Raw genomic sequence first — 27505 nt, forward strand, 5'->3', positions numbered from 1 at the left:
ATAGTAGTTTTGCATCAAGCCTTGGATATAAGGCACATAACACTCAACCACTGGGACACCGTCCGATTGGTGCGTGTACCCTTGTCTTTCGGCTATTAGCGCCACCACATGATGCCTGATTAACCTTCTGCCATTTTTAACGTTATTTTCACGAGATTAGTAAAATAACGCCAAAATTAGTGCAATTTTACTTTTGCCCAACCGAGGGTTCACACATATATACATTATACGGGCGCACCGCAAGCAAGGCGTTCACACATATATACATTATATGGGTTCACACATATATACATTATATATTCCTAATCTAGATACAAAGAATATGCAATAATTAAGTTGAATAGAAAATGACGTGTAACCGATTAAACAACCAAAATCATGATCAAGAAACTTAATTTGCCAAGATCTCATCTCTTTGGATCCATATGGAGATTATGCCAACAATTTTGACGTTCCTATCATTCCACATATGATCAGTTTGCTATTTGAATTACGTGTCCATCATCACTAACGAGTTATGGCATTACATGATTCATATTGCCTACTGGCATTAGAAATATAAGAAATTGTGAAACACATGCGACAATAGTTAATATTTCAAATCTTTGTTTCTTACATAACTTCTAAAAAGATGTTTTAAATCCACAAAAGAGAAAATGACACCATGATTAACATGTTGGAATGGATATTGGCGAAAAATCAAATTCTCGGGTGTTCTTTTTCAAGCTTTATTAAGTAATCTTTTTCAGGAATTTACTTTATGGTGGGGCAGAAAAAAAAGAGCTTTCAGAAAAATTCTTGTGCTATAATCTTGATAAAAGTTATTGAATCAAAGTAATTCGTTATGTAACTCTGAGTACAACTCATGTTCATACTTCATAATAATAACCAACACCTGTTTTCGTTTTTATAAAATCATAAGTATTACCTAGTTCAGTTTTGGCTGACATGACGTTGTAGAGAGCTTCCGGGGTTCAAGTAGCGACACGACTTGGTTAGTGACGTTCGTTTTGACATACTTACGCAAGCCAGCATATTAGTTAAAAAGAAGTGCCGATAAATTTTTTGGCCGACCTCTTGAAAAGAAGATCAACAATCAGAATAACCGACATTTTGGTCTTTGGATGGATGGAAGGGAAACACATATGTGTGGACCTAACAAGGATTTTCCCCTCTTATGGGCTTGGGAGTAGTGGTTTTAAAAAATTATAAAAAAAACGAAAAATTTTAAAAAACTAAAAAACCAAAATTCTTATATTTCATTCCGGTTTCGTTAAAAAAACGAAAATTTTTTTCTTTTTAATTAGTATTATACCTATACACATATGTATACCTTCATTTAATCTCTAGTTACATAATGTACATTATCATTTATCTTAAATTATACATATGTGTATAGAAAAAAACATGTGTGTACATATTATACATATATGTATATTAAAAATTGATTTTTTTCTTTTTAATTCGTGTTATATCTATACACATATGTATACTTTCATTTAATCTCTAGTTACGTAATGTACATATATGTATATTACCATTTACCTTAAATTATACATATGTGTATAGGAAAAAAACATGTGTGTACATATATGTACATATTATACATATATGTATAATTTAGCTAAACCGATATTTTTTTTAAAAAAACTGGGATGATAAATAAGAACTTTGGTTTTTTTAGTTTTTTTTGTTTTATGATTTTTTTTATTTTTGGGTTTTTTTGTGGTCCAAAAATGGTTCTCACAGTTCTCAATTCCTAAAAAGTTTTCACATGATCCTGATCCTATATATATATATATATATATAGAGAGAGAGAGAGAGTAGAATGAAAACTCATTTGAGTTATGAAAACCCTATGTAACATCGTTTTTTTTACACACGTAATATATGTTGTAACATTTAATACAAAACATTGGAAAAAAAATTGTTTTGTTATTTTTTAACATTTTTTTACTAATTTTTATATATGTTTTCTGAATATAGAAAAAATTATAGTTATATTTACATTTTTTATTCATTTTAATTGTGGAGCATAAGATTCAGATTTAATTAAAAACATGTGGTTGAGAATGAGTTTCTATAGTTTTCACATCTCAAATGGGTTTTCATTCTAACCATTCCCAATATATATATGTATATATATATGTGATGGATCATGCGAGAAGTGATATTATGGATCATGCGAGAAGTGATATTATAGCGAGAAGTCGATCTCAACCATTGATTATCTTTGATTTGTTCAATGCATTAATTCCTCTAATTACTCCTAGAATATTTTCCACATTAATTCTTGTAGAATGTTACAAATTTGAATTATCTATTACCTACATATAAGAAAATGTATATGTAGGTGAATTGTATTAATGTCACACCCCGACCAAAGGCGGCGGAACATGCCGAGGTGTAACGATTGTCCATAAGCACATGACACTAATTAAAGTGACAGTATTTAATAAACTCATTTCATTTCACAACATCGAAAATGTCACATAACAATTATCCATAAAATAACCATAAACAAGACATCACAAAATATGGCAAATTGATATTGTTCATTTTTACTAATATCCTAAGGTCTTTGATGTCGTTTTCTTCACAATCATAAATCAACCAAGATGCAAACCTGCAACATTTCATAAAATAAAGTTTGTCAACACAAAGGTCGGTGAGCAATTCATAAGTTTAATCATATTAGTATATAATAAAGATAGCCACAAAACTTGCATACGAAACGATAAATAAAAGTGGTAATTTGGATAAATAGATATCGCTAAACACATTAGCGACACCTAGCTATAAGGGGATGCCAAATAGTCTAGGATTTTATAGTTATCGTTAATTGCATTACGTTAACGACACCTTGCTATAAGGGGATGCCAAATAGTCTAGGATTTTATAGTTCCACCAACCAAAAGCGATAAACACATAAGCATATAAGCATAGAACACCAAATCGAGCAATTATTTAGGTAAAGTATACAACTACGTTTGTGGTTTAAGATTCAAATATAAAGCATTTTATTGAATAAGTATGAAATGTCACCCCCAAAATAAAGATGGAAAATGGGGTATGAAGTACTCACCTTTAAGTGGTAAACTTGAAAGATGATAATTTGGGGATTTGTCGGAACGACGAGTTTAACGCACAATGCCTAAAAAGAAAAGAAGTCTTGAATTTAGAAAGGTTGTCTTGAAGGTCTTTAAACAAAATAAATGTCGAGAAATGTAAATAATTAAAGTTCAAGGTTTAAAATGTGACTATTTAATAATTTATAATAATAACCCTTTAAAAATGTAAGTTTGCTCGAAACCGGGTTAAAGTATCTAACCTTAATATTTACTCAACCTATGTTAAGTAATAAGGTGGGTAAAATGCAAGAATGCAAATCCCTTTGGAATAAAGATACTAAAACGGGTTTTTTTATCGAGTGTTCGGGTTGTCGGTTCGGGTCTTGATAATTGGTCAAACCCAAAGTCAACTTTCCAAAATATTGAATGTTATGAGATAACTCAATAAAATTTAAAAAGACTTAACCAAGTATGTAGTTCCATTGTTTTAGAACTAACAACGCACGTTAAGCGAGTGTTCGGTTTTGTCGGTCCAAACTTTGTTATGAGATCAAGTTGGATCCAACATTTCCAAGTACTTAAGAAAATATTTAAAAATCAATTTGTAACTATTTTTAAAGAAATATACAAGTCTTGATGGCTAAAAAAAACACACTTGTGTGTCTTAAGCGAGCAAGAATCGGTTTGGTTCGGTTTCCATCTCACAACAAGTTCATAGATGGTTTCCACATGTCCAAACACTAAAGAACTTGTATAATAATGTACAAATAAAAAAAATACCAAAAGTTAACAATAAAGTCTTTAAATAAAAGTTCGGTTTTCGGTTCGGATCGTGTTTCGGGTTAAGACCGAGGTAAGATTCTACAAACCCATAACCATAGAATTTGTAAAAATGATTTTAGAAACTTAGATCTAACACTAAGTATGTTTAAACAAACAAAACTAGTAACAAAGTTTGGTTTACAGTTTAGAGCTATTTACGGTTAAACCGAAGCATAGACTTTTAAAAACCCATAACCATGGAACTTGTAAACATGACCAACAAACTAAAATAAGCAAGATTAATATGTATGAACAAGTTATATAGATGTATATATATCAAGGACACGAAGTCCTCCATGAAGCCTTGCCTTATGGGGTCCGAAACCTCACCGACCGGAATCGGAGAAGTAACTACCAAAGGTAAATAAGGGGTGTATATTATATATATGTTGCACAACCATAAACAAGTATTAATAAGGCTACATAAACTAATTAAGATGAAAGACCAAAATCCTTCAAGAACACTTAAGAAGATAACCTTGAATCTTTGATGTTTGAGAGAGTTTTTTTTTTTTGGAGTTGTAGCAAGGGAAAATGAAGAGGAAAGGTGGTGTATATATAGGGTAATGTTGGTGGTCAAATATGGGTGTGAGACACAAGAGTTTTCATGCAAAATGGATTAAGACAAAAACACAAAACAACAAAAAAATAAATAAATAAATAAATAAATAAATAAATAATAAATAAATAAATAAAATAAAAATAAAAATAGGATGTTTTCAAGACCCAACAAGTGTGAAACAATATTGTAACATAAATCCATCATTTTGATTATAACATAAGCTTCGGTTTACAAATGGGGTCGGTTTACATAATAAACAAATACAAAAACGAATACAAACAAGACCCGAAATTGACGAATATCGCAATTAAATTGATCACCTACACAAGTAACATAATAATCAACACATAGCTCATATTCAATTATACAAGTTGTTAGTTATTTTTATTTTTATCAAAATGTAACTCGTATTTACCAACACAACTTATTTTCTCCTACACTAATTTTGTTTCTTTTTTTTTCACCAACACATAACTAATATTTACCTACACATATATCGTATTCACCTACACAGCTTGCTAGTTCATTTTATTTTCACCTACATATAAATAATATTCATCTACACATAACTCGTATTTGCCTATACATAAAAGACAGATTATAAAATAATTAAAATTATAAAAAAATATGATGTGTTCCTACATCGCGAATATTTTACAAGTTTAAGTTAACACTATCAATTGTATGTGATATCATGAACAAGATTTGTTTGTGTAGGTTAATATTCTGATATGTGTAGATAAATACAAAATGGTAGGCTGTAACATGAAGTAATTTGTATATGTAGGTTATTATTGTGATTTGTGTAGGTTAACATGAACTAGTTATGTGCATGTATATAAATATTGTGATATGTGTAGGTGATAACATGAACTAGTTTTTGTATGTGTAGGTTAATATTATGATTTGTGTATGTATTTGTTTTTATGATGGTTAATATATTTATATTTTTTTATAATATGAGTATGATGGTTTTGTTTTACAAATTGTTTAAAGATTAAATCAAATTAAAAAATAAAAATAAATGTTGTAACATCCCGAAATTTCTAAAGTAATATTTATTATATTATTTTGTCGGGTGAAATAAACGAGTTAGTGGAACGATAATAATAATAGCAAAATATGAAGACTTAGTAGGATAATTAGATGGGATTAGATATGGACCAAAAGGAAATATGGGCCTTCGGTCCATGGGCTTAAGGGAGTATAAATACCCCCTTAAACCCCAATCCTTTCCATTCCATCCATTTATCCATCCTAATCTCTACACACTCCAAAACACACAACCCGAACCAAGATCCAAAGGCGAGGACCCGAGCTCGTTGGTGCTAGATCGTCGTGACGAACCAAAGCAACAAGACCAGCTCGTGTTCATAGTTCGACTCATTTACGGTACGTTTATATCGAGAACTTGTTCGTTTAGGTTTGGATTAGTATAGAAATGATAGATCTGTGTTTGTATGGTAAAAACGAATCCAACAAAGCTAAACTTACTGAAAATGGATATGATTTGATGGGTTAATCGATTGTTAAAAGAACCCGTAACCTATATGCCTAAATCGCACCCTTTAAACATCGATGTTAGGTCGATTTGATGGTTGGGGTTTGTAGGCACTGGTCAGACGATTCCGTGGATACCTAAATCGAGTTATTTGGTTAAGAAACGAAGATGATTAAGGGATTTAAGGACGAACAGTACCTGCAGCTGGACAACTTCGCCTGCAAGCTAAGTTCGCCTGATGAACTTAGCCTGCAAAGCCAAGTTCGCCTGATGACAACTTCGCTGCAAAGCTAAGTTCGCCTGATGACAACTTCGCCTGCAAAAGCTTAACTTCGCCTTCAAAGCTTAACTTCGCCTACGGCCAAGTTCGCCTAAGGTTTAACTTCGCCTAAAGCTAAGTTCGCCTAAGGTTTAACTTCGCCTAAAGCTAAGTTCGCCTAAGGTTTAACTTCGCCTAAAGTCAAGTTCGATTAGAAAAATTAAAAACCTAATGGAAAATGTGTTAAGACAGCTCGACCCCAGCCAGGGGCTCTGCCCCTTGGACCCTGCTAGGGGCTGCCGCCCCTAGACCCCGCTGCCAGGGGCGCTGCCCCCGGACCCCCGTTCGTTGTGGGTTGTATAAAGATAGAAATACAACATGAGTAGTAGTAGTTAATTGATACGTGTAACTTATACAGTCAGCCGAGCTCAGTTAAAGAAGGGATTTACAACTATCGGAGGAAGAAGCAGAGTTCAGGTGAGTTTATAGCCCCATTCCTTGTTATGTTTTCGGGGCTGTGTGCATATTCGATGTGTTGTTAATACATTTATCCTAAGTGATAAGTGTATGCCATATGTGATATATGTGATGGATATGAATGATTGCTTGTCGGTACGCGAACGATCTTCGGATATTGCGCGTACTGTCAGGTTAAAAATAAAGGTACGAATATTATATATCGAAGATGTATGAACATTACAAATGAATACTTGTCGGGGCGTGAACGATCTTCGGATATTGCACGTATCGACAAGGGGTATGGTTGTTAAATGAATGATGTAAAGAACGCCTAGAGTGTTCTTATGCTATAATGTAATTATTGTATATGTGAAGTATGTGTATACAGGTACACGAATGGTATGTGAGTTCTACGTTCGACATAGTAAGTTAGGATGGCAAATCCCTCTAGCTTCTGTCGGACATAGACTCGGCTGGTGATGGCGTAGTTAAGGACTGCGGGCCTTATACGTAATGTAGATGATAGATGTAAACGTAGATAGGGACGGTGGGCCTTATACGTGTTACAGATAATAGACGACAACGTAGTTAAGGACTGCGGACCTTATACGTATTATAGATAGGCATCAGCATAAGAAAGGACTGTGGACCTTATACGTGCTGTATTTGTGTTGTGGTAGCATAGGGGAGGACCGCGGACCTCGTACTTGCTATGAATTAGGTTGCAACATAGGGAAGGACTGTGGACCTTGTACGTGTTGTGGATGTAGGATGGTATAGGGAAGGACTGCGGACCTTGCACGTACCCTAAATGGTGAACATAGGTAAGGACTACTGACCTTTTACGTGTTCTCAACCTTGAGTACAGGTATAGACGGCGGACTATGAACGTACTCTCGGTAGACTGAGGTTAGTGATTGTAGATATGAATGTATGTATGGTAGTAAGTATGTATGTAGAACAGGAGAGTAACTAGTTAAGTATGGATATGTATATTCGGATATGTATGTATGTGTATGTATTGTATGGCGTCCGATTTACTAGAACTCACTCAGCGTAGCTGACTTTTAGTATGCACGCAGGTGAGTAGAATGAGACAGCTAGCTTGAGTGGGCACATGGTAGGCGATAGGAGACTGGCATCTGAAGACTCAAGATGTTTTAATGTAATTGACGTTTATTTTGAAAGACAAGAATGTTTAATTAAGGCAAGTTTTGGATTGCTGTAACGTTTCATGAAAGTTTTTATATTCCGCGAAAGTTTTAATGAACTCTAATTTGTAAGAACTGTGTTTATGAGTAAAGCCGACGCTAAAGTAGGGCTACCGGGTTTGGGGCCTTACAAATGTATAATCATTTGTAACTTAACATTAATTAGTATTAATTACCAAAAGAAACTCTTAAACTTTTTACTAATATACTTCTACAATTAAATAATCCAAAATTAAAAAGAAATCTTATGATTGGCCAGAATCTCTTCTCGCACTTCCCACACTAAAAACATTTCTGAAATGAACCCAATCCTCTCTCTCTATATATATATAGAGAGAGAGAGAGCAAGGTTAGAATAAGAAGTGGTTTCTTTCCTAAAAAGTGTAAAAAGTATAAAAACAAGTATTAAAATAAAACACACCGCCTAAAAATAAAACACACCGCCTAACAATATAACACACCGCCTAAAATCACACTTATCATCTAGCCCGTCAGATCATCAAATCTAACGCACCAGATTACTTCCTATACTTTTTAGACACACTTCACTTCTTATTATAACTCTACCCTATATATATATATATATATATATATTTATATATATAGGGCTGATTTCATTTAAGAACCAACCCCGGTTGTAAGAACTTTAGAACTGAGCATGTGGTCCATGTTTAACCATACAATTTATAAATTAAAATAACCAAAGGGTACTATAGTTTATTAACTATTTTATCACATTCCCCAATCTATAATTATTACTTTGTCAAATCTATGTTTCTCTCTCCAATATAAAATGATTACTTTATTTCATTCATAAATTTTTTATATATTTCATTCATAGATTTTTTTAAATCAAAGTAGTTGATATGTAAATTATAAAATGTGAAAAAATAAAATAAAATTTGTTTGTTAGGATTTTTACAAATATTTCTTTGTATTTTGAATTGGATATATATAATTATATAGTACGATTTTCTTTAATTATTACAAGAATGTTGATGTTGTCAACTTTTTTAAAGAAACGAATCAATGAAAATAAAAACGTGAAACGTGAATAATTTAAAGACGATCGATATCCATATTTTAAGAAAAAAATTTTTATATGGTTTTAGTATATACAAATTTTGATTTCTTCACGAAAAACCCAAAACATTCAACCCCATTTTAATTTAATAAATTAACTTAATTGTAAGTAAAAAATGTTTAACTTTCTAACCAGCTTGTGTTAATTACATATACTTTCATAAATATTATTTTAATGTTTCATAGGAAAAAATGAATGTTATGGAATTTATGAAAAGTAAAACAAAATGGTAATTTAAGTATTTTGTGACTTGCATAATTTCAGTAATTTGGGTAATTTGAGTATTTTGTGTAATTTATGTAAGCGTAATTTATATAGCGTGTGTAGTATATGTAATTTGTGTATTTCATGATAGGTAATAATTAGATCTGGGTAATTTTTGTAATTGATGTAGATGTATATGTTATTTTGGATAATTTGCGTAGTTTTTGTAATTTGTGTAACTTGAGTAAATTGTATAAATTGTGCAGTTTCGGCAAGTTATATAATTTATGTAATTACTGTATATGTAATTGGGTGATTTGTATAATTTTTGTATTTTGTGTAACTTGGGTAAATTGTATAATTTGTGTTGCTTCGATAAGTTATGTACTTTGTGTATTTTGGATAAGTTGCGAATTTATGTATGTAATTCCCTACATGTATAGAGAGCAAAGAGGAAAAAATGAATCACTTAGAACATGCAAAACAATTTCAAAAAGAAAAAAAAGGGGTTTATGAATAATGTGCTATTCGAAATGATTGTTTAAAAGAAAAAAAAAATGTTCGTACAAATGTTTTTAGTTTTTTTTGTTGTTGTAATAGTTTTTTTTACGTATTTTTGTATTTAAAAGATTTAAATATATGTCGGAATGTTTTTTTCTTTTTAATTATTTACAAATAGCTTGTTTTTATTATTTAAAAATTTGGTCAAACTATAAATAAAAAATAGGAAAATGAAAAGAATGAAAAATAGTATAATGTTAAAGTTTTTTGTCTTTTCTTACATGTATTTTTACCTCCACTGTGATTTTGGTGGGATAAACGACAATGAAGACGCACAGATCACAATTGAAGGGCAGGTGGTCCCGCAGGTAACGAAGTTCAAGTATTTAGGATCATTTGTACAGAGCGATGGGGAATTAGACAGTGATGTGACCCACCGAGTTCAGGTAGGATGGTGTAGATGGAAAGCAGCCACAGGTATATTGTGCGACAAGAGTTTCCCGACTAAACTAAAGGGAAAATTCTATAGGGTGGCAGTTAGACCTGCAATGCTATATGGAACAGATTGTTGGGCCATCAAGAAGGCACAAGTGCGGAAGATTGAGGTAGCAGAAATGAGAATGCTACGTTGGATGTGTGGGCACACAAGACTATACCGAATAAGAAACGTTGTGTTTCGCGAGAGATTAGGGGTGGCGAACATAGCAGACAAGATAAGAGAGTGGAGATTGAGATGGTTTGGACATGTAAAGAGAAGACAGACGACGAACCCTGTTAGATCCGTAGAAAACATTACTATAGAGGGGAGGAGGGGTAGAGGACGACCGAAATTGACTTGGGATGAGAGGATTAGGCATGATTTGATAGACCTAAACCTCTCCGAGGACATGGTTGAGGATAGGAATTCGTAGAGAAGTAGAATTAAAGTTAAGGATTTTTAGAGAGAATTGAATACCTTAGGGCTTAGACTTAACTTATTTAGGTCACATACCATAATGGTATTTCCCTTACATATATTATTATTATAATTATAATTATTATTAGCTTTTATATAGCTGTTAAACTGTGATCTTATTATTAATATTATTATAATTAGTAGTAGTTTTTATATAACTGTTAAACTTTGATTTCTTTTATTTTGCTTCATACACATGCACTTAGAGCCGAGGGTCTCTCTGGAAGCCATCTCTTTATTTCTTTGGATAGAGGTACGGTGTGCCTACATCCCACCCTCCCCAGATCCTACTTATAGCTTTGCTGTCGGTGGGATTTTACTGGGCATGATTGATTGATTGATTTTTACCATCATACTCTTTTCATATATAATACTATATTTTCTCTTTCATCTCTAAATATTATAATGTCATTTAATCACAACCACAAAAAACCCAAGATTTAATTAAATGAGTGGGTCATAATTGTTCTTAAAATTCTTAAAACTCAATACGGTTCTAAAATTATCCCTCCCATATATATATATATATATATATATATATATATATATATATATATATATATAGGGTAAGGTTAAAATGAAACCCACTTGAGTTGTGAAAATACGCGAAAACCCTATTTAACATCGTTTTTTTTGTTACATGTAATATATGTTGTAACATTTAATACAAAACATCGAAACTTAAAAAAATTGTTTTGCTATTTTTTAACATTTTTTTACTAATTTTTATATATGTTTTCAGGAGAGAGAAAAAATTATATTTATATTTACATTTTTTATTCACTTTAATTGTGGACCACAAGATTTAAACATTAATTAAAAACATGTAGTTGAGAATGGGTTTCTAGAGTTTTCACAACTCAAGTGGGTTTTCATTTTATACTTAGCCTATATATATAGGGGAGGGATATTTTGAGAACCATGTTGAGTTTTAAGAACTTAAGAACTCAATTCTTGGCCACACATTTGATTAAATGGATTTGAATATGTGATTGAGATTAAATCTGACCAAAAAGTCAAAGTAGGAGAGAGAATAAAGATGTAAGTGGTTACACTAATTTTTACGTCCGTTACACATGTGTAAAAAGTCGACTCGGTGCGTAAAAAATTCTGTAATTTTTTTGCGTATATGTAACCTACATATATTACGCATGTGTAAAAAAAATTCGAAAAAAAAATCGTTACACTGAGTTCTTTCGAGTTCTTAAAACTCAAATGGGTTCTCATTTGAAATCTCCCATATATATATATATATGGGAAGTATATAATGAAACCCCATTTGAGTTGTGAAAACCCGTAAAAACCTTACGTAACATCGTTTTTTTTTGTTTTTTTTTTGCACATGTAATATATATTGTTACATTTAATACAAAATATCGAAAATAAAAAAAAATTGTTTTGTTATTTTTTAACCTTTTTTTACTAATTTTTATATATGTTTTCAGGCGAGAGAAAAAGTTATATTTATGTTTATATTTTTTATTAACTTTAATTGTGGACCACAAGATTCAAACTTTAATTAAAAACATGTGGTTGAGAATTGGTTTCTAGAGTTTTTACAACTTAAGTGGGTTTTTATTTTTAACTAACCACACATATATATATGTGTGTGTGTGTGTGTGTGTGTGTGTGTGTGTGTGTGTGAAGTGACTAAATACGAGAAGCGTGCCTTGACAATCAACATGCGTTTTTATCTTTTAAATTTGATACTTTTGGTTTCCTCGGGTCTGAATCGGTGGAGAAACTTATCCGATTCCAGCAAGTCATGCATACTAATATTATATGACTCAAAGATTTATCAATATAGTTTTTAAAAGACTTGCTTTTGCTATAAGAAAGAGCTGACGGCATTTGCTTTCCATACGTAATGGTGATGTTTAAATTGTAATATTAAAAGTCCTTTATAGAAAAAGTTGGTTTTGGCATTATCTCAAGTTATCTGCAGTAATTGTGGGGTGTGTGTATATTAGATCAAACACAATTAGATATTATCGTTCAAACTCATTTGCGAAGCGAAGCATAGAAAGACACGGTGAATCGGTGACAATTTGATAATTACTCTTAATAAATAATTATACGACTACACTAAATACTAGTAGCTCATAGTATTATGCTAAAGTTTACAACTTTCGTAATAATTATTACGCTAATTCAAAATTGTTTTAGCATTACACTATTTATGAAAATGCCACGACGTGTATTTTGCTTAACTTTGTACTCGATCCTGACTATATATATATATAGGGGAAGTGTAAAATGAAAACTCACTTGAGTTGTGAAAACTCGTGAAAATCTTATGTAACATCGTTTTTTTTGTTTTTTTTACACACGTAATATATGTTGTAACATTTAATACAAAACATAGAAAACTAAAAAAAAATTGTTTTGCTATTTTTTAACATTTTTTTACTAATTTTTATATATGTTTGTATGAGAGAGAAAAAATATTTATATTTACATTTTTTATTAACTTTAATTGTGAACCACAAGTTTCAAACTTTAATTAAAAACATGTGGTTGAGAATGGGTTTCTAGAGTTTTCACAACTCAAGTGGGTTTTTATTTTAACATTACCTTATATATATATGTTGTATATATATATATATATATATATATATATGATGTTTCATGCGAGAAATGATATTAGAGTGAGAAGTACGAGAAGTTAATTTGAACCATTGATGATGTTTGATCGATGGTTATTATTTAAAATGACATACTTGTAATTAATAATGCTCTTATTTAAATAGTTTTATTAAGAAAAAGGTACTTTGGTATGCTAATAATAACATTATTTATGTGATTTCATTAAAAAATTAAATCACAAGTCAAATTTGAGTTATTTTAAAGGGAAATTCTGAAAATAATCCATTTTTAGTAAGAGAGTCTGAAAATAATTTTTGAAATTTTCAACTTCCCAAAACAATCCATCCAAAACCGTCGGCGCTAATGCATTTGGTCTGAAATTCGCCCACCACTAAATCGTTGACACTTGTAAAGTGACTAACACAATCCGATAGTTTTACTTTCAAATCTATCTGCCCCGATTATTTTGGTCTAAAATTCATGTTCACGTGAAATTCGTCTGAACCGACGAGACGAATTTCACGTGAATTTCATGGATCTAATCATCTTCATCATCTTCTTCTTCTTCTTCACATTCTTCATCTTCATCACATCCTCTCTTCGTCGCCGCCGCCACCAATCCCCTTCCCCGAAAAAGTCCAAGAGCTCAACCTTTTCCGGCGAGCCACCGCCATCGCCGGAAATTCATATATGTTGAGCTCTTGGAGTTCGTCGGAGATGGAGGATGGGTGGCGGCGCCTAAGGGAGAATGTGACGAAGAAGAAGAAGATGATGATGATGATGATGGTGTTTTTTTGAATTTCGTCTCCGAAGATGAACACTTGAAATTCATTTGGTCAGACGAATTTAAAAAAACACGAATTTTTATGGATGTGATTTTCAGACCAAAGTTACCGGTGAAGATATATCTGACTACAAAACTCTCTGGGCCGATTGATTAGAAGGCAAAAGCCACGTGGTAGATAAGGTTAAATACACTTGTCAGAATCTTATTGGACGGCGAAATCCATCGTTGGGAATTTCAATGTCACGGATCCGATTGATTTGGGTGGATTCTTTTTGGAAGTTGAAAATTTCAAGGATTATTTTCATACCCTCTTCCTAAAAATGGATTAATTTCAGAATTTATTTTAATAAGTTTTATAACTTACATAATAAATGCAATTCATGGTCATCATTTAGAAAGATGAATATCTAAAATAATATAATTATCATTTACATCTCCAAAGCTATTCTCTCAAAATTTATATATTATTTAAAATCAATGGTACATTTTTCTTTCTTACATTTATTATCTAAAGTCAATATATTTACACCATACACGGAATGTTTACATCCTCCACAACATATTTACACACTATATATTTACACAGTATTCAATCCTACACAACCTATATAATGTATTTATATTACGCACATGGGCGGCCCTTGTGATAGTGAAATGAAGATAGAGCTTTAAGTCCACACAAGTTAATGCCTCCAAATAATATAATCGGCGAATTAGATACAAATATGTATATTGGTTTGGTGGTAAGTTTGTTTGTGGCTAACTTTCAAGTCATGAGTTCAAGACTCATTATTAGCACTTTTTTTGTGTTTTTTTAATACAATTGTCATAAAAGAGCCACAAAATCTCATTTTGATTTAGACTTCCAATATTGTTGAGACGACCATGTTTACGCACTATATATTCACACAACATTTTATCCTACACAGCCTGTAAATGTTGTGTGAATACATAGTTTGTAAATATGTTATGCATGATTTAAAAATAATGTGTAGGCTGTGTAGGGTTGAATGTTGTAAATATGCAGTGTGTAAATATGTTATGTAGGATGTAGATACACGGTTCGTGTGAACTTAACCCTATATATATATGTATGTGTGTATATATAATGAAGGAGATATGAGCAAATTAAGACACCTTATTTTCAAGTAAAATGCAAGATTTAATGTATAAGCTATAACCTACAAAGCATTTTGAACAAGCGCAATAACGTCTTTCATCATGAAATGGTTAAATTTTGCCTCTTAACTTTAATCAGATTTTGTAAATTTAAAAAAAATAGTTAAACCTAAGGCCAGTGCGTAATATTTTACTTATATATTCTTTTTATTTTCATTTTAAACTCAACTTCCCCAAACGATTTTTAAATGTTCTAATTTTTTCATACACTAATATTTTTTAAAAGCTAGTGGACCATAAAAATGAGCATTTTATTTCTTTAGTTTGAGACTTTGAGTATGATATTTCTATAGTTTTTCAGTTAAAAAAAATAACATTTTACTCAGGGGTGTTTGCGGTCTGGTTTTGATAGTTTTTTAAATTAAACTGTGAGCAAACCTTAGTAACATTTTTTTGCCGTCGAAAACTGAAACCAACCCGTTGAAATTTGAAGTTGAATGGCCAAAAGTTAATGAATAAAATCAACCGTGAAATCAAACTAATGGCTGGTTTGAATGGTTTCACAGTTTCAAACGAACAAAAATGCCCATAAACTTGTTACATGATTACTAAGGTATGAGTCTCCCGTTGCATCGCGCAAACACCCGTCTAGTATATGTGTGTGTGTGTGTATATATATATATATAGAGAGAGAGAGAGAGAGAGAGAGAGAGAGAGGGAGATAGATTTGAAGCATAAAGGAGTGTGATATTGGAAACAGTTGCTACATTAAAATTTGAAGGTACAAGGGTAGATAAGCAGCTTGTTGTGCTGATACAGCTAATTAAGTACTAAGTAGTTGGGATAAGGGTAACTAGTAAGGAGAGACGCCCACATTTGCAGAAGAGAAGAAACCATCTTTCATGAAACCACCATCAGTTTCCTACACGCACAAAAGGAAAAAAAAGTTCAAACTGATATTAATATTGTTTCTTGTAAAGACAATCATTAATTTTGTTTTTCAAGAGCCATGGGAATGTGGGATCATATAATAGAGAAATGATATATATATCAACAGTGTACCTGTTGGCGCATGCTGCTCTTGTTCACAGCACTCATCTGATCAGGCATCAGACCAAAGTGAATGTGTGGAAAGTGGGCCCACTGTTGGATCAAAAAACAATTAGATCACATATTTAAATAATAAAATATACCTTTTTGTTTACATTTACGCTTTTTGTATTTTTTTAAACAAAGCATGAAACCCTATTTTTTAATTCTTGCAAATTACTTGCATGGTTAGTAATCAACTTGTCATGCTGTACTACATACATCTATAAGCATGCATTGTGTTTATCCTTTACTGAAGCAAAATGAAAGAAAATGAAGTCTAGTTGTATTTGTTTTTTACAATTTCATATATACCTTTATAAACATTGGAAATTTCACATATATATATGCCCAACCAATATCATATATACCCTTCTAAATGAGTTAAAATTGGGTGTGTGTATATATATATGAAAAAGTTAACGTACAAATGAAATTAGTGTGCTAATTGTAAAAATCAGGTAAAGAAATTATGTAATTACATAATTATTCTACTTGTATATATAATTACTTTAATTGATTCTCACAATTAGAACGCTATTTTTATTTGTATTTGATCCAAACCATATATATATACACTTTTAAGTGGGTATAAATAACATTTGCAATCTTTTTAAGGGTATATATGAAATTATTCCTGTTTTATGAAGGCATAACCCTACTTGTTTACGAATAATAAACACCGCCAAGAACGAAGAAGGAGAAAAGTTACATTCTTAGCAGCAGCGCTGAAGGCTTCTCGATGACTAATGTCTGGATTCCCAGCTTTGATCCTTTGAATCTCCTCCCTGCATTATATTCATATAATCTTCTTTTATTCTACATTATTTCATTGAAAATGGATGGTTCTAGATCGAGTAAAAAAGAAAAGAGATGTTGAAAGCTGACTTGATGAACCGATTGTAGGCAGAGGGGACTCTTTGTCTCTTCTCCGGAGCTGACATCAACAAAAACAAACCCATCAAATTTCACTTTTGTTTGACTGTGTGTGCTTCCACCCTCTTCTTTCTTGTGTTATGTCATTTTATAATAATTGAACAAAAATATAAGGAATGATAGGGTATCTATACTGTCACCTCATCCATCCTTTCTTATTTTCCTACAAACTATCAATGTCAAATCTGTTCAAATTGTGTGCATTTCCTCATTTAATGAACTTTATAAATGTTTGTTCTATATACTTCACTTATATCAAATATGTGTAAAAAGAATGAAAATATACAAAGAAAGAAAACCAAATATATTACAGATGAATTATTAATTAGTTGATTTTTGAGTTTGTGGGATTATATGATAATTAAATCAGTTATATTACAATAATAAAACTAAAGATGAAAACTATGCTATACTAGGCTATATTTTCATAAATGGTATTTTAAAACATTGTATATATTTTAGGTAAAAAATAGTACAATTATATATTTATTTAGAGGTGGTCGAATCAGAGTCAATTACTTATATCTTTTTAGCAAACAAATAATGTTAATATAGTCTTTTTGTTGTAATTTGAAATATTCAAAGGCATGCAATGTATTTTGTATTTTATGCGTAGATCTATTATCAATAACCTCTAAGTTAAAACTTAGCTGAATTTGTAGATGCCTACGTATTATCTAGTTTGTTTACTATATCATTTCTAACTTTTTTTTTAATAGCGTTTGGATCCACCATCAATACCCGAGTGAGTATTCCTGAGATGGGATGCTAACCGTGTATACTAATTTTGAAGCTCCAGGCCTGACTCACTCAAAAACACCATCAAGGAGGAAACCCACCACTGTAGGAAACCCCCCTTGAGTCAGGTTTCGAACCCGAGACCTCAAGGATCCCAAGCCTTAACCATCACCCCATAGCAGTGAGCCAAAAGGTCAATTGCTCATATCTAAATAATTAGTAAAAAGAGAGATTAAACCATTTTCAATATTTTAGATTATTTTTTGTATTTCTAAGGGGAGAAAGCCATAACTATGGTTAAGAATATTATTAATAAGTAAATGGATATTCGATTAAGTCATACTAGTTCAAAATTCTCCAAAAAACAAGTTAAATCTATTATTTTTTTGGTGGTGTAATATAGCATATATATGTGAATGCACTTATTAGGACTTTGGGGTACCTGTATGGGAAGAAAAGTAAATGATTAGTGTGTGTGTTAGAGAGAGAGAGAGAGAGAGATCATAAGCTTTTGATTTTAAACATGATCGATCAAGGAGCATGGAAAGTGAGGGAATGGAAGTTTTATTAGTCCCTTTGGACATCAGTAATATATCAAACAACTAATACATGTACCTCGGTAAAACTGAGATCCATAAGTAATCATTAATCATAACCATTGGATACTTTTTGCAAGTGCTATATTCAAAAGAGAACTCATGTCCAAAATAACTAGTTCTAATTTGAAGGTATATATTTTATCTTCTAAGATTTTGAAAGCTTTGTTTTCAAAACCAACAAGAATAAAAGGATCCAAAAAATGAGAATAAAAAAACTTAAGATAATTAGTGAAACACTTAATTAATATGTAAAGTGTTGGTTAAAGCAGCGTAGGAAAATAAAATAACAAATGAAGGTAAATCGCAGCATAAAAAAAATATAGTAAAAAATATAAGAACATAGGCCTCAAGACGAATATTCAAACTTTCAAAGTATGATATGAACATTTAACACAACTTTTATCACTTCTCAGCTTCAAAGATTTTCATTTTTTTTACCAAGTGAATTATAGTTTTGCCAAATGTTTTGTTTGAATTAACACAACTTTTATCACTTCTAATACTGAAAAAGAAATTTTCTAAACTTATCATGTTAACAATATTCATGCTTTCATACTTGATCATCATTATTTTCTTATAGAATTTATAATAAGAAAAAAATAAGAAGCATGTGATCAAAAGAAATTTGACTTACGTCTATTAGTCACAGGAGGCTTTGGAATCTCTCTAAATCCTCCTCTTGCAGTCAGCGAATAATCATTCGGGTAATTCTGATTGGTCAGAAAGTTAGCACTCACATTTGAAATTTGATCATCCTGTAAAAAAAATTAAACATTTAGATTACTTATATCAATACTATAGTTGCAAAAATCACGCCTAGTCACTGAGTATTCGACTAGGCCGAGTAATTCCGGAGTATTCGATGAGTAATTCCGGAGTACTCCCCATCTAGGCCGAGTACTCCCTACTATGCAGTACTCAACCTCATAGCGTCTGACGACTTCTGTAACCATGATTGATACCCATTTACAAGCTTAAATCTTGAAGAAAGATTACCAGATGTGTGTGAGTCGAAGGAGCAAAGAAATTATTGTGACCAAATGGAAACTGGTTCACTGAAGGTGGTAGCACCATGTTCATGGGCAGGAGGCTGGTACAGTGACCACACCGGACAGTTACCGTCTTGTACAAGCTGGTGCAAGGAACACTCACCTGAAGCAGTAGTTCATGAAGCCAGTTAAAAAAAACAACAATACTAGTAAAACCCTAGTTGAAAAGAGGTTATATACAGCAAGGACGGTGTCACAGTGAGTGCAATGAACATAGTAGAGTTGATCGGAGCATGAAGAAGGTGGTGGTGGTGGTGGAGGAGGGAAGTGGTGGAGGAGCTGAGCTACGGTGGGAGAGGTGGTGGAGGAAGAGATGGACATGTTTTGGTTTGGTATGTTTGGAAATTTATGTGGGGTGTGATGTGATATGATTGATTGATTGATGTGAGTCGAGTTGATTGATTGTTGTGAATCGACAGATTAACAACCACCTTGGATCTGCTTTTGGGGTCTCATGAGTTAAGTTGAGCAAGAAAGGGGGAGCAGATAAGAGGTAAAGAGGAGTGGTGTGCAGTAGAGAGAGAAATTATATAAGGCCACAACTGTCAATTTGCCTTTTCTTTTGGGTTCTTATTGCAAATAGTGGGTTGGGTATAGGTACCCATGCATGGGTTGCATGTTATGTATACTCTACATTCTTTCTTGGCTTTTTGCCCAATTGACATGGCATATAATTTACACTGTCTAAATGTTAGTAAAATGTTGTTAATATACGAGTCTATATGATATATTGTACATGTGAAGAGTTCATGATTTTCAAATTTTCAATTTATTCACTACTAGTAATGATTACTCTACGCAATCACTACTAAACATGACGAATCACAATAAGTCGATCATACTGGTTAATCAAGATCAACAAGCCTCATTTGATCATACCGAAGAAGAACATAGTCGTCGTTAACAACTATAAGTCATATATAACATTTGTATATATTATATACATGACCAGCTCAACATGTTCGGAAGCCTAAACCAAGATAAAAATTTGAGGCCCTTTTGAATGACTATTTTTTTGACATTTTTAACTCAAAAACTATATCAAACATATAAATCTAACCGTGTGCCATAAATGTTAAAGGAACAAAACAAAATTGATTAAATCAGAAGATGAAGGGATTATTGAGGCCCAAATGGGTATTCTCCCCTATTTTTTCTCTTTTATAATATTAAATCCTTAAATTTTTGTGGCCCTATGAACTTGGAGAACCAAAGTGGCTGCCTTACTTAGCTTACCTAGAGCTGTACTGATTATATAAATTTCTCCGTTAGTTATGTTAGGCCTAGTTTTGTTTATTTATAAGTCTTTTGTATTGTTAGTTAGTTGGGCTTATCTTTGTATTAATGTAATTGGGCCTAAGGCTATTTGTACATAAAGCCCATTGGGCTAGTTATAATACAATATTGTCTCATGTCATGCTTCCCTATAAATAGGAAGCATGTGCATGAGACATTTAAGCTTTTTGAAAAAAAAATCTCACAATGTTATCTAGTTTTCTCTAGACTATAAAAGCCGAAATAACTAATACACAACAAGATCCGAGATCAAGGTGCCTTAGTGTGATATTCCGCTAGCACTAAGTTGATTGATCCAAGAATAGTTGTTAGATCCGCACCTAAAGGACCTACAAGTTATATCCATAGCAAATGCAGTCGTAAATATACAAAACTAATCAAACACGGTTCAATTTATAATGGTTTAACTTTACTTGTTTATTTTTTATAGTTACTAAGCCATGAAGCATGGTTAATACATAGTAATAGTATTTGATAAAACATGAATAGCATTTGATCAAAACAACTCTATCTTCATTTTCTTATCATCAAAGAAATTTTAGAGAATGTAGAGCCCATTTTGTTTATTTAAGTCTTTTGTATTTGTTCATTTATTTCATGATGTATTATGTTAAACTTTCGTTTGTCTTGCTTGTATGTTTGGATCCGAAGCCTTGTAATAATAGCCCATTAATTGGGCTGTTACAATAAAATGAAAGCATGGCATGGCTTCACCTATAATAGGTGAAGCATGCACAACCTAACCCTTTATAAAATCCCTCTTTCTATCACTAACCATATCCCTTCACCAAGTCTTTACTTACTATTTTTAGTAAATAATTCAAACGTAAACAAGAACCGAGATCTAGGCTCCTTATATATGATTTCCGCTAGCATATAAGTGAGATTGATTCAAGAACAAGTTGTTTGATCCTGGTTTTACGACTTACAATTGGTATTAGAGCTTTTAGCTTTACTAGTTGAGGTTTTTGATTTACAACTTTGGATTTTGGTATTGTTTTTGTGTTTGAAAGGTGTGTTTAAGTGTTCTTTGGGGTGTTCAAGTTATTTAAGGCTTCAAAATTAACTAAAAGTGTGTTTGATTGAAGATTCGTACGTTACAGCGCTGAATGCATTTCTGTTTTTCCAAAATTCATAATCGCAATCGCATTTGTGATTGAGTCATAATCGAATCTGAAAAACAATCGCAATCATATTTTGTTAGTTAGTCGTGATCGCATTTATATTACAAATCGCCATCTCATTTTTGGAACACAATCGCATTCGCATTATGAGACCCAGTTGCACTCGCAAACCAATTCCAGAACTCACATTCACAAACTTAATCGCATTCGCATTCAGAGATCCAATCGCATCGCATTACTGTTCACTGTGCGATTGCGATTCCCCTGACTTGGAATTTTTCAAAAAATTTGTTGTTTTTAAAGGACTGGTTTTATTTGGGGTTTTTTTGGTCAGTTTAGGAAGATATCTTACGATCTCGAAATGTTGAAGAACTACGCGATGTTTGAAAATGAGGCTGGAACTACAAACAAACCACCCAAACTGTTAAACTTTGAAAGTAATTTTGATGGGTGGAAGTGGAGGTTCAAGAACTTTGTTAGAATAAATGATTTTGTACTAGTTAAGATCTACTGAGAATGGACCTCAGTCCCTCACAAAGCCTACAACAATGACTCCTGATGGACCAGTTGGTGTTCCTCCTGAAAGTCTGGCTGATAATGATAAGAAACTAATGCTTGAAGATGAAAAGACATATGGGGTAATTAGTATGTGTTTGTCCACTGATATTTCTCAAACCTTAAGAGAATGCACTAATTCTAAAGGTCTTTGGGATGCCTTGGTTGAAAAGTTTGAAGGAAATTGGGATATGAGGGAAAGCCGAAGAGAAATGCTAAACACAGAATTCAACATGTTCAATCATATTCAAGGGGAAATGGTTACTTATCCTATCAACAGATTTAAAGCACTAAACACCAAGATGAGAAGTGCCGATATCATCAGAGAGATGTCAGAGATCAACAAGAAGCTGTTAAATTCACTTCCTTACACATGGATAGCAGTGTGACTACTATCAAGAGACCCACTAATCTGAATACTACAACACTAACAAGGTTGACCTCTACTATCAAATTATTTGAAATGGATGATAAACTACGAATGAGCAATCATGTTAGTTCTCTGAATCATGTCGGCGTCTCTACAACTTCTGGAGTCAGCTTAGCCTTTCTCAGTCAGTCACATCCCACCGTTCGTCCAGCTAACAGGGTAAAAACTGTTCGATATGCAGTTCAGTCTAATCAAAACAAAGCTTTCAAGTAATCTACAAGTGCTTCAGGATCGTCTAGGGATGAAAGCGGTACCGTACCAACTAGTACTAGTAACATCTCGAATTTTTCGTATTTGTATTCGTTTTTGTTTAAACCGATTTGAGAACGTAATTCGAATATTTATTATTAATAAAATCATGTATTTAAAAGTATACATGGAGTTATTTTATTTCATACCCTTTTTGTTGTTAAAACTTACCATTTCTTGCTTAAAAACTATTAAAATATCAAAAATTAGCATTTTTAAAGCACAAGTACTAAATTTGCCAAAAAACAAAGTTCCCCACCCCTTGACCACGCCACGCCACACGGCCAAGAGAGGTGCGGTGTTCACGTGGTGCGGCCACAGGTCTACACAGCTCATTTTTGTTATTTTAACTCCTAGTTCGTATTTTAGTGCAAAATCGGTTATTTTTGGACCAAATAGCATGTTTTAAGCAACAAGAAAACTAACCTAGACTTGGTGTATGCCCACATTCAATAACCCATTCAACAAGAAAATTTTTTGATGAGTTTTCAGTTGATTTAGTCATTAAAATGATATTCGGTTACTTAATCGAGTTTTTTTAACTAAAATTAACTTATGCTTACCTATTCTATTTAAACAAGACATAAATCACATGTCAACTTCTTTTCTAAACCCTAATAATAGCTCTCTCAGCCGTCACTCTCATTAAACACCTGATTTCACCTTCGTTTTTGCTATATTACTTAAAGTTACAAGTGTTTGTGTTTAGCTTTGCTATATTACCGACCTTTGACTTTGTTTTTCCATTGATTCAAGTACTATCCCGGTAAGTTGTTTACTGAAAGTTGTTCATTATTACTCAATAGTCAATAAACCTCAATCAATTTCTAATATTGAGGGGAATTAACGAGTCAATTTGACTCCAACTCGTTTAAGGGCATATTGGTCAACAACTTTGACCAATCGATATCTAACACTTCTGGTCGGAATCGAATTTTGGTCCAGAAGACTTTTATTTTTGTTTACAGATTTTAAGGCTACTGACCCAAACCCGAATTCTGACTCGCTGTTTGGATTCTGGTCAGTACCAGCTCGCTTAAAAGTTAAATATCTCATAACCGGAGTTCTAGACATCCGTTTGGATCGATTCCAACGGTTAATTCTCGGTTTTAACTGTAGTTGTTTGTCTCAAAGTTTCAGGTCTATTCGGTTTATATAAGACGACGCACTAAAGAATGATTCGCTTATTTATTATCTTTTATTCTTATTTCTTGCACATTCGCTTAAGCAATAAGGTGTGATATCATTCCCCTTTTATTTTACTGTTTTCAAATGTTTTGGGGACATATGCGTATCTAATCGTAGTTTAATATCAAATATACACACACACACAAATTCTCAAACGTAAATATTGTGTGTATTTTAATTAAATGCTAATTGCTACTTGTTTGAGTGTTTATTTTATCGCATTCGGAGAGGTCCATCATAATCACATTAAAGTGTGATCATACGTCGTCTTATAGACAAAGCCCGATTTGCATGTCGATGGTCAACCGACACTCACATTTTTATGCTAGTCATAGTAGCCAATGCCCGATTCGTATGGTAACGGCAACTAACACAACTATTTGCTCATGGTTTGATTGATTTATACTTACGTTATTTTATTCGATCATTTCTCATTTATTATATATATTGTTATTAGTGTCAAAACTGGTGATTATCTCACTCAACATGTGTTGTTGACAAATCTGTGTTTATTTCGTACGCATTTGCAGGTTATCAATTGGTTTGAAGCTAAGGTAAAAAACACATAGAGAAACCATTAGATATTAAAATAAAGAATATTTGCATTTTATTTTACTTTGGGTTATTTTTATCATGTTTGGAATTTGTGTACATATTTAAAATTTGAAATAAATAAATTAAATAGATATTGCCTTATTTTATATTATATGATAGTACCTTGTGAGCTGTGAATTGCCTTATTTTATACCAATGGTTCGCACCCCGGCATTTCCGTCTTAGGTTGGGGTATGATAGATTAGTATCAGAGCCGAAGGTTATAAGATAGGTGGTTAGAAATGTCATCGTAATATGCTTAGTACCTTATATGTGCCTACTTGATTGCCTATGTGCTTATTATTATGTATTTACAGTTTACTTAAAATTGATTATTTATTTTATTGTTTTAATATTGTGCACACACAAATTCCGAGGCTATGCCTTACTCTCAAAATATTTTCAAAATCTCTTATTTTCTAGTAGATTGCATTTTATTTTGGTAAATTCTTTAAGAATTCCCTTGTTTTTGTTTTTATTCCTGCACCTTAAAGCATGGGAGTGTGACATGTTCTGTAGTAACCATAAGGGGGAGAGAACTGCGAGTTGGGCCTTGGCAAAACAGTTCTGAGAACCCAAGGTAAGATGTTATTCCTTACCTGGAAGATAACCTAACCACAGTACCCGATCCTATATGCCAAAGTGGAACAAATGTCATACTACCGGAACTTTAAGGGGTCAACGTGACTGGTTGGTTACATTCCTTATAAAAACCGAATTCACGGTGTTCATGGCTAAATTCGGGAAAAAATTTTCAATATTTTTATTATTATTTATTTTAAAATGTTTAGTTGGGTGAAAAACCATGTCAACCCATGGGCACTCCAACTATCTATTTCTTAACCCGTCTTTGATTTGATATTTGGTTGGAACGTATCATCCGTGGTGATTCACGAGATAATCCAACTGCCCATATTTGAATCCGTTAATTCGATATATATTTGGGTTAGTTAAAGTGTCATGTAACGCTCATGGGCCAACCAACTCCAGTGATTTGATAATTCGTTATTTAGTTGGGTCAGTTAAAATGCAATGCAACGCTCATGGGCCGACTAACTCAATTGCTTTATAGCTCGTTATTTTAATTGGGCCATTTAAATTTCCATGGAACGCTCATGGGAAGCCTAATTCACAAATGTATGTTGCATTATTTAGTTGAGCCATTCAAATTGCTATGAAAAGCTGATGGGATGCCAGCTCATTGGATATGCTTCGTTATTTAATTTGGGCTCTCAAGCTACCATGAGAAAAAGTCCATGGAAAGCCCAACCCAATAACATTTCATTTTTGGATTTTAGTTTTTAGAATAAACATTGTCTAATTAATTAAATATTTCAAAATTATTCACATTGTTTTAAATCTCGACTCATCCTCAAGTCATGATAAGTCAATAGCACAATTCTATTTAAATTCACTTCCTTATTATCTTTCATCAACTCATTTACACAACTTACCTGTCATCATATAAGAAATTTCATCTTTGGTCCTCGTAAAATGTCTCCCCTAAGAATCCATCGTCATAATCAAACGTCGTTCATCTGCTTCTATTGATCGCCGTCTGGCTGCTAGAATCACCAAGGAGTTTGCTACAGCTCTCTCAGGTGACCATGTTAGGGATGAAACCCTCTCTTGAAAGGACTCTAAACCTACCCTCAATAAAACCGAAACTGAATCCTCAACTAATGCTAGAGCCGACCCCAAACCCACTCCGCACAATAACAACACTTCTCATCACACCAAGAAATAGAAACCCAATCACCAAAATTATGCTATCAATCAAGCACAACTTGATCCAACCGTCTCAAACAAGAGATCTTATACCGGTTCAAATACGTTATGTTCCATTTGCAACTATCATCACCCGGCTCAATCTCCGTGCCGTCTTTGCACCCAATGCAATCGTTATGGCCACCTTTCTAATGTTTTTCGTACGTCACCTAGTGCGCAAGCCGTCCAACAACGGTATGTACCGCCTACTTCTAGACCCGCTACTACCCGTGCTTGCTACAATTGTGGAGACCTTAATCATCTCCGTAATGTGTGTCCTCCACTCATCCATGCTCAAAAGCTCAAGCTATACCCGCACCCTACTACACAGCCCATGCTCATCGAGTCCAAACCTATCAACCATACATTCTTCAAGCTCCTCTCAATCAAAATCATTGTTACTTAAACCAAACCTATTAAATTTCGTACCCGTAAGCTCAAGTTTATCAAACTTACACCAATCAAACCCCACTCTTGCCCGTTGTTAAAGCTCAACCTATTCTCGCTATTCCAAATCAATCTATCTCGACTGCTCAAGTTCTAATGGATCCAATAACCTCAAGTGCTCCAAGTCAATTGAATCAAGTCAACTGTAACTAAAGATTCCCAAGGACATTGAAGAATTCTGTTGCTTTCGTTATTTCTATATTAAGTTATTTTATCTTTTCAAATCATGCATTGTAACGGCTCTTTATTTATTTGTGTTATTGGATAACTTCAATTTGGATTATTTAACTTTTGCGCGTTTTATCATTAATAAAGTTTGTTTT

The 27505-nt window shown here is 32.7% G+C and overlaps 1 protein-coding gene across 1 annotated transcript; it reads right to left on the bottom strand.

Moving 5' to 3' along the window:
• Positions 1 to 15974: 15974 nt before the first annotated feature.
• On the bottom strand, positions 15975 to 20281 carry LOC143584164 (axial regulator YABBY 5-like). The gene is made up of 7 exons (XM_077066270.1): positions 19713 to 20281; positions 19480 to 19635; positions 19118 to 19238; positions 17099 to 17147; positions 16923 to 16998; positions 16184 to 16264; positions 15975 to 16043 (listed from the first exon to the last, which is right to left on the bottom strand). Exons 1-7 carry the CDS (start codon positions 19851 to 19853, stop codon positions 15975 to 15977), a joined length of 693 nt encoding a protein of 230 aa, XP_076922385.1. The 5' UTR covers positions 19854 to 20281.
• Positions 20282 to 27505: the final 7224 nt, after the last annotated feature.

Source organism: Bidens hawaiensis, unplaced genomic scaffold (assembly GCF_021521415.1).
Source record: "Bidens hawaiensis isolate Kalapana, Puna unplaced genomic scaffold, B.hawaiensis_p1.1 tig00032829_1, whole genome shotgun sequence".
NCBI lineage: Eukaryota > Viridiplantae > Streptophyta > Magnoliopsida > Asterales > Asteraceae > Bidens > Bidens hawaiensis.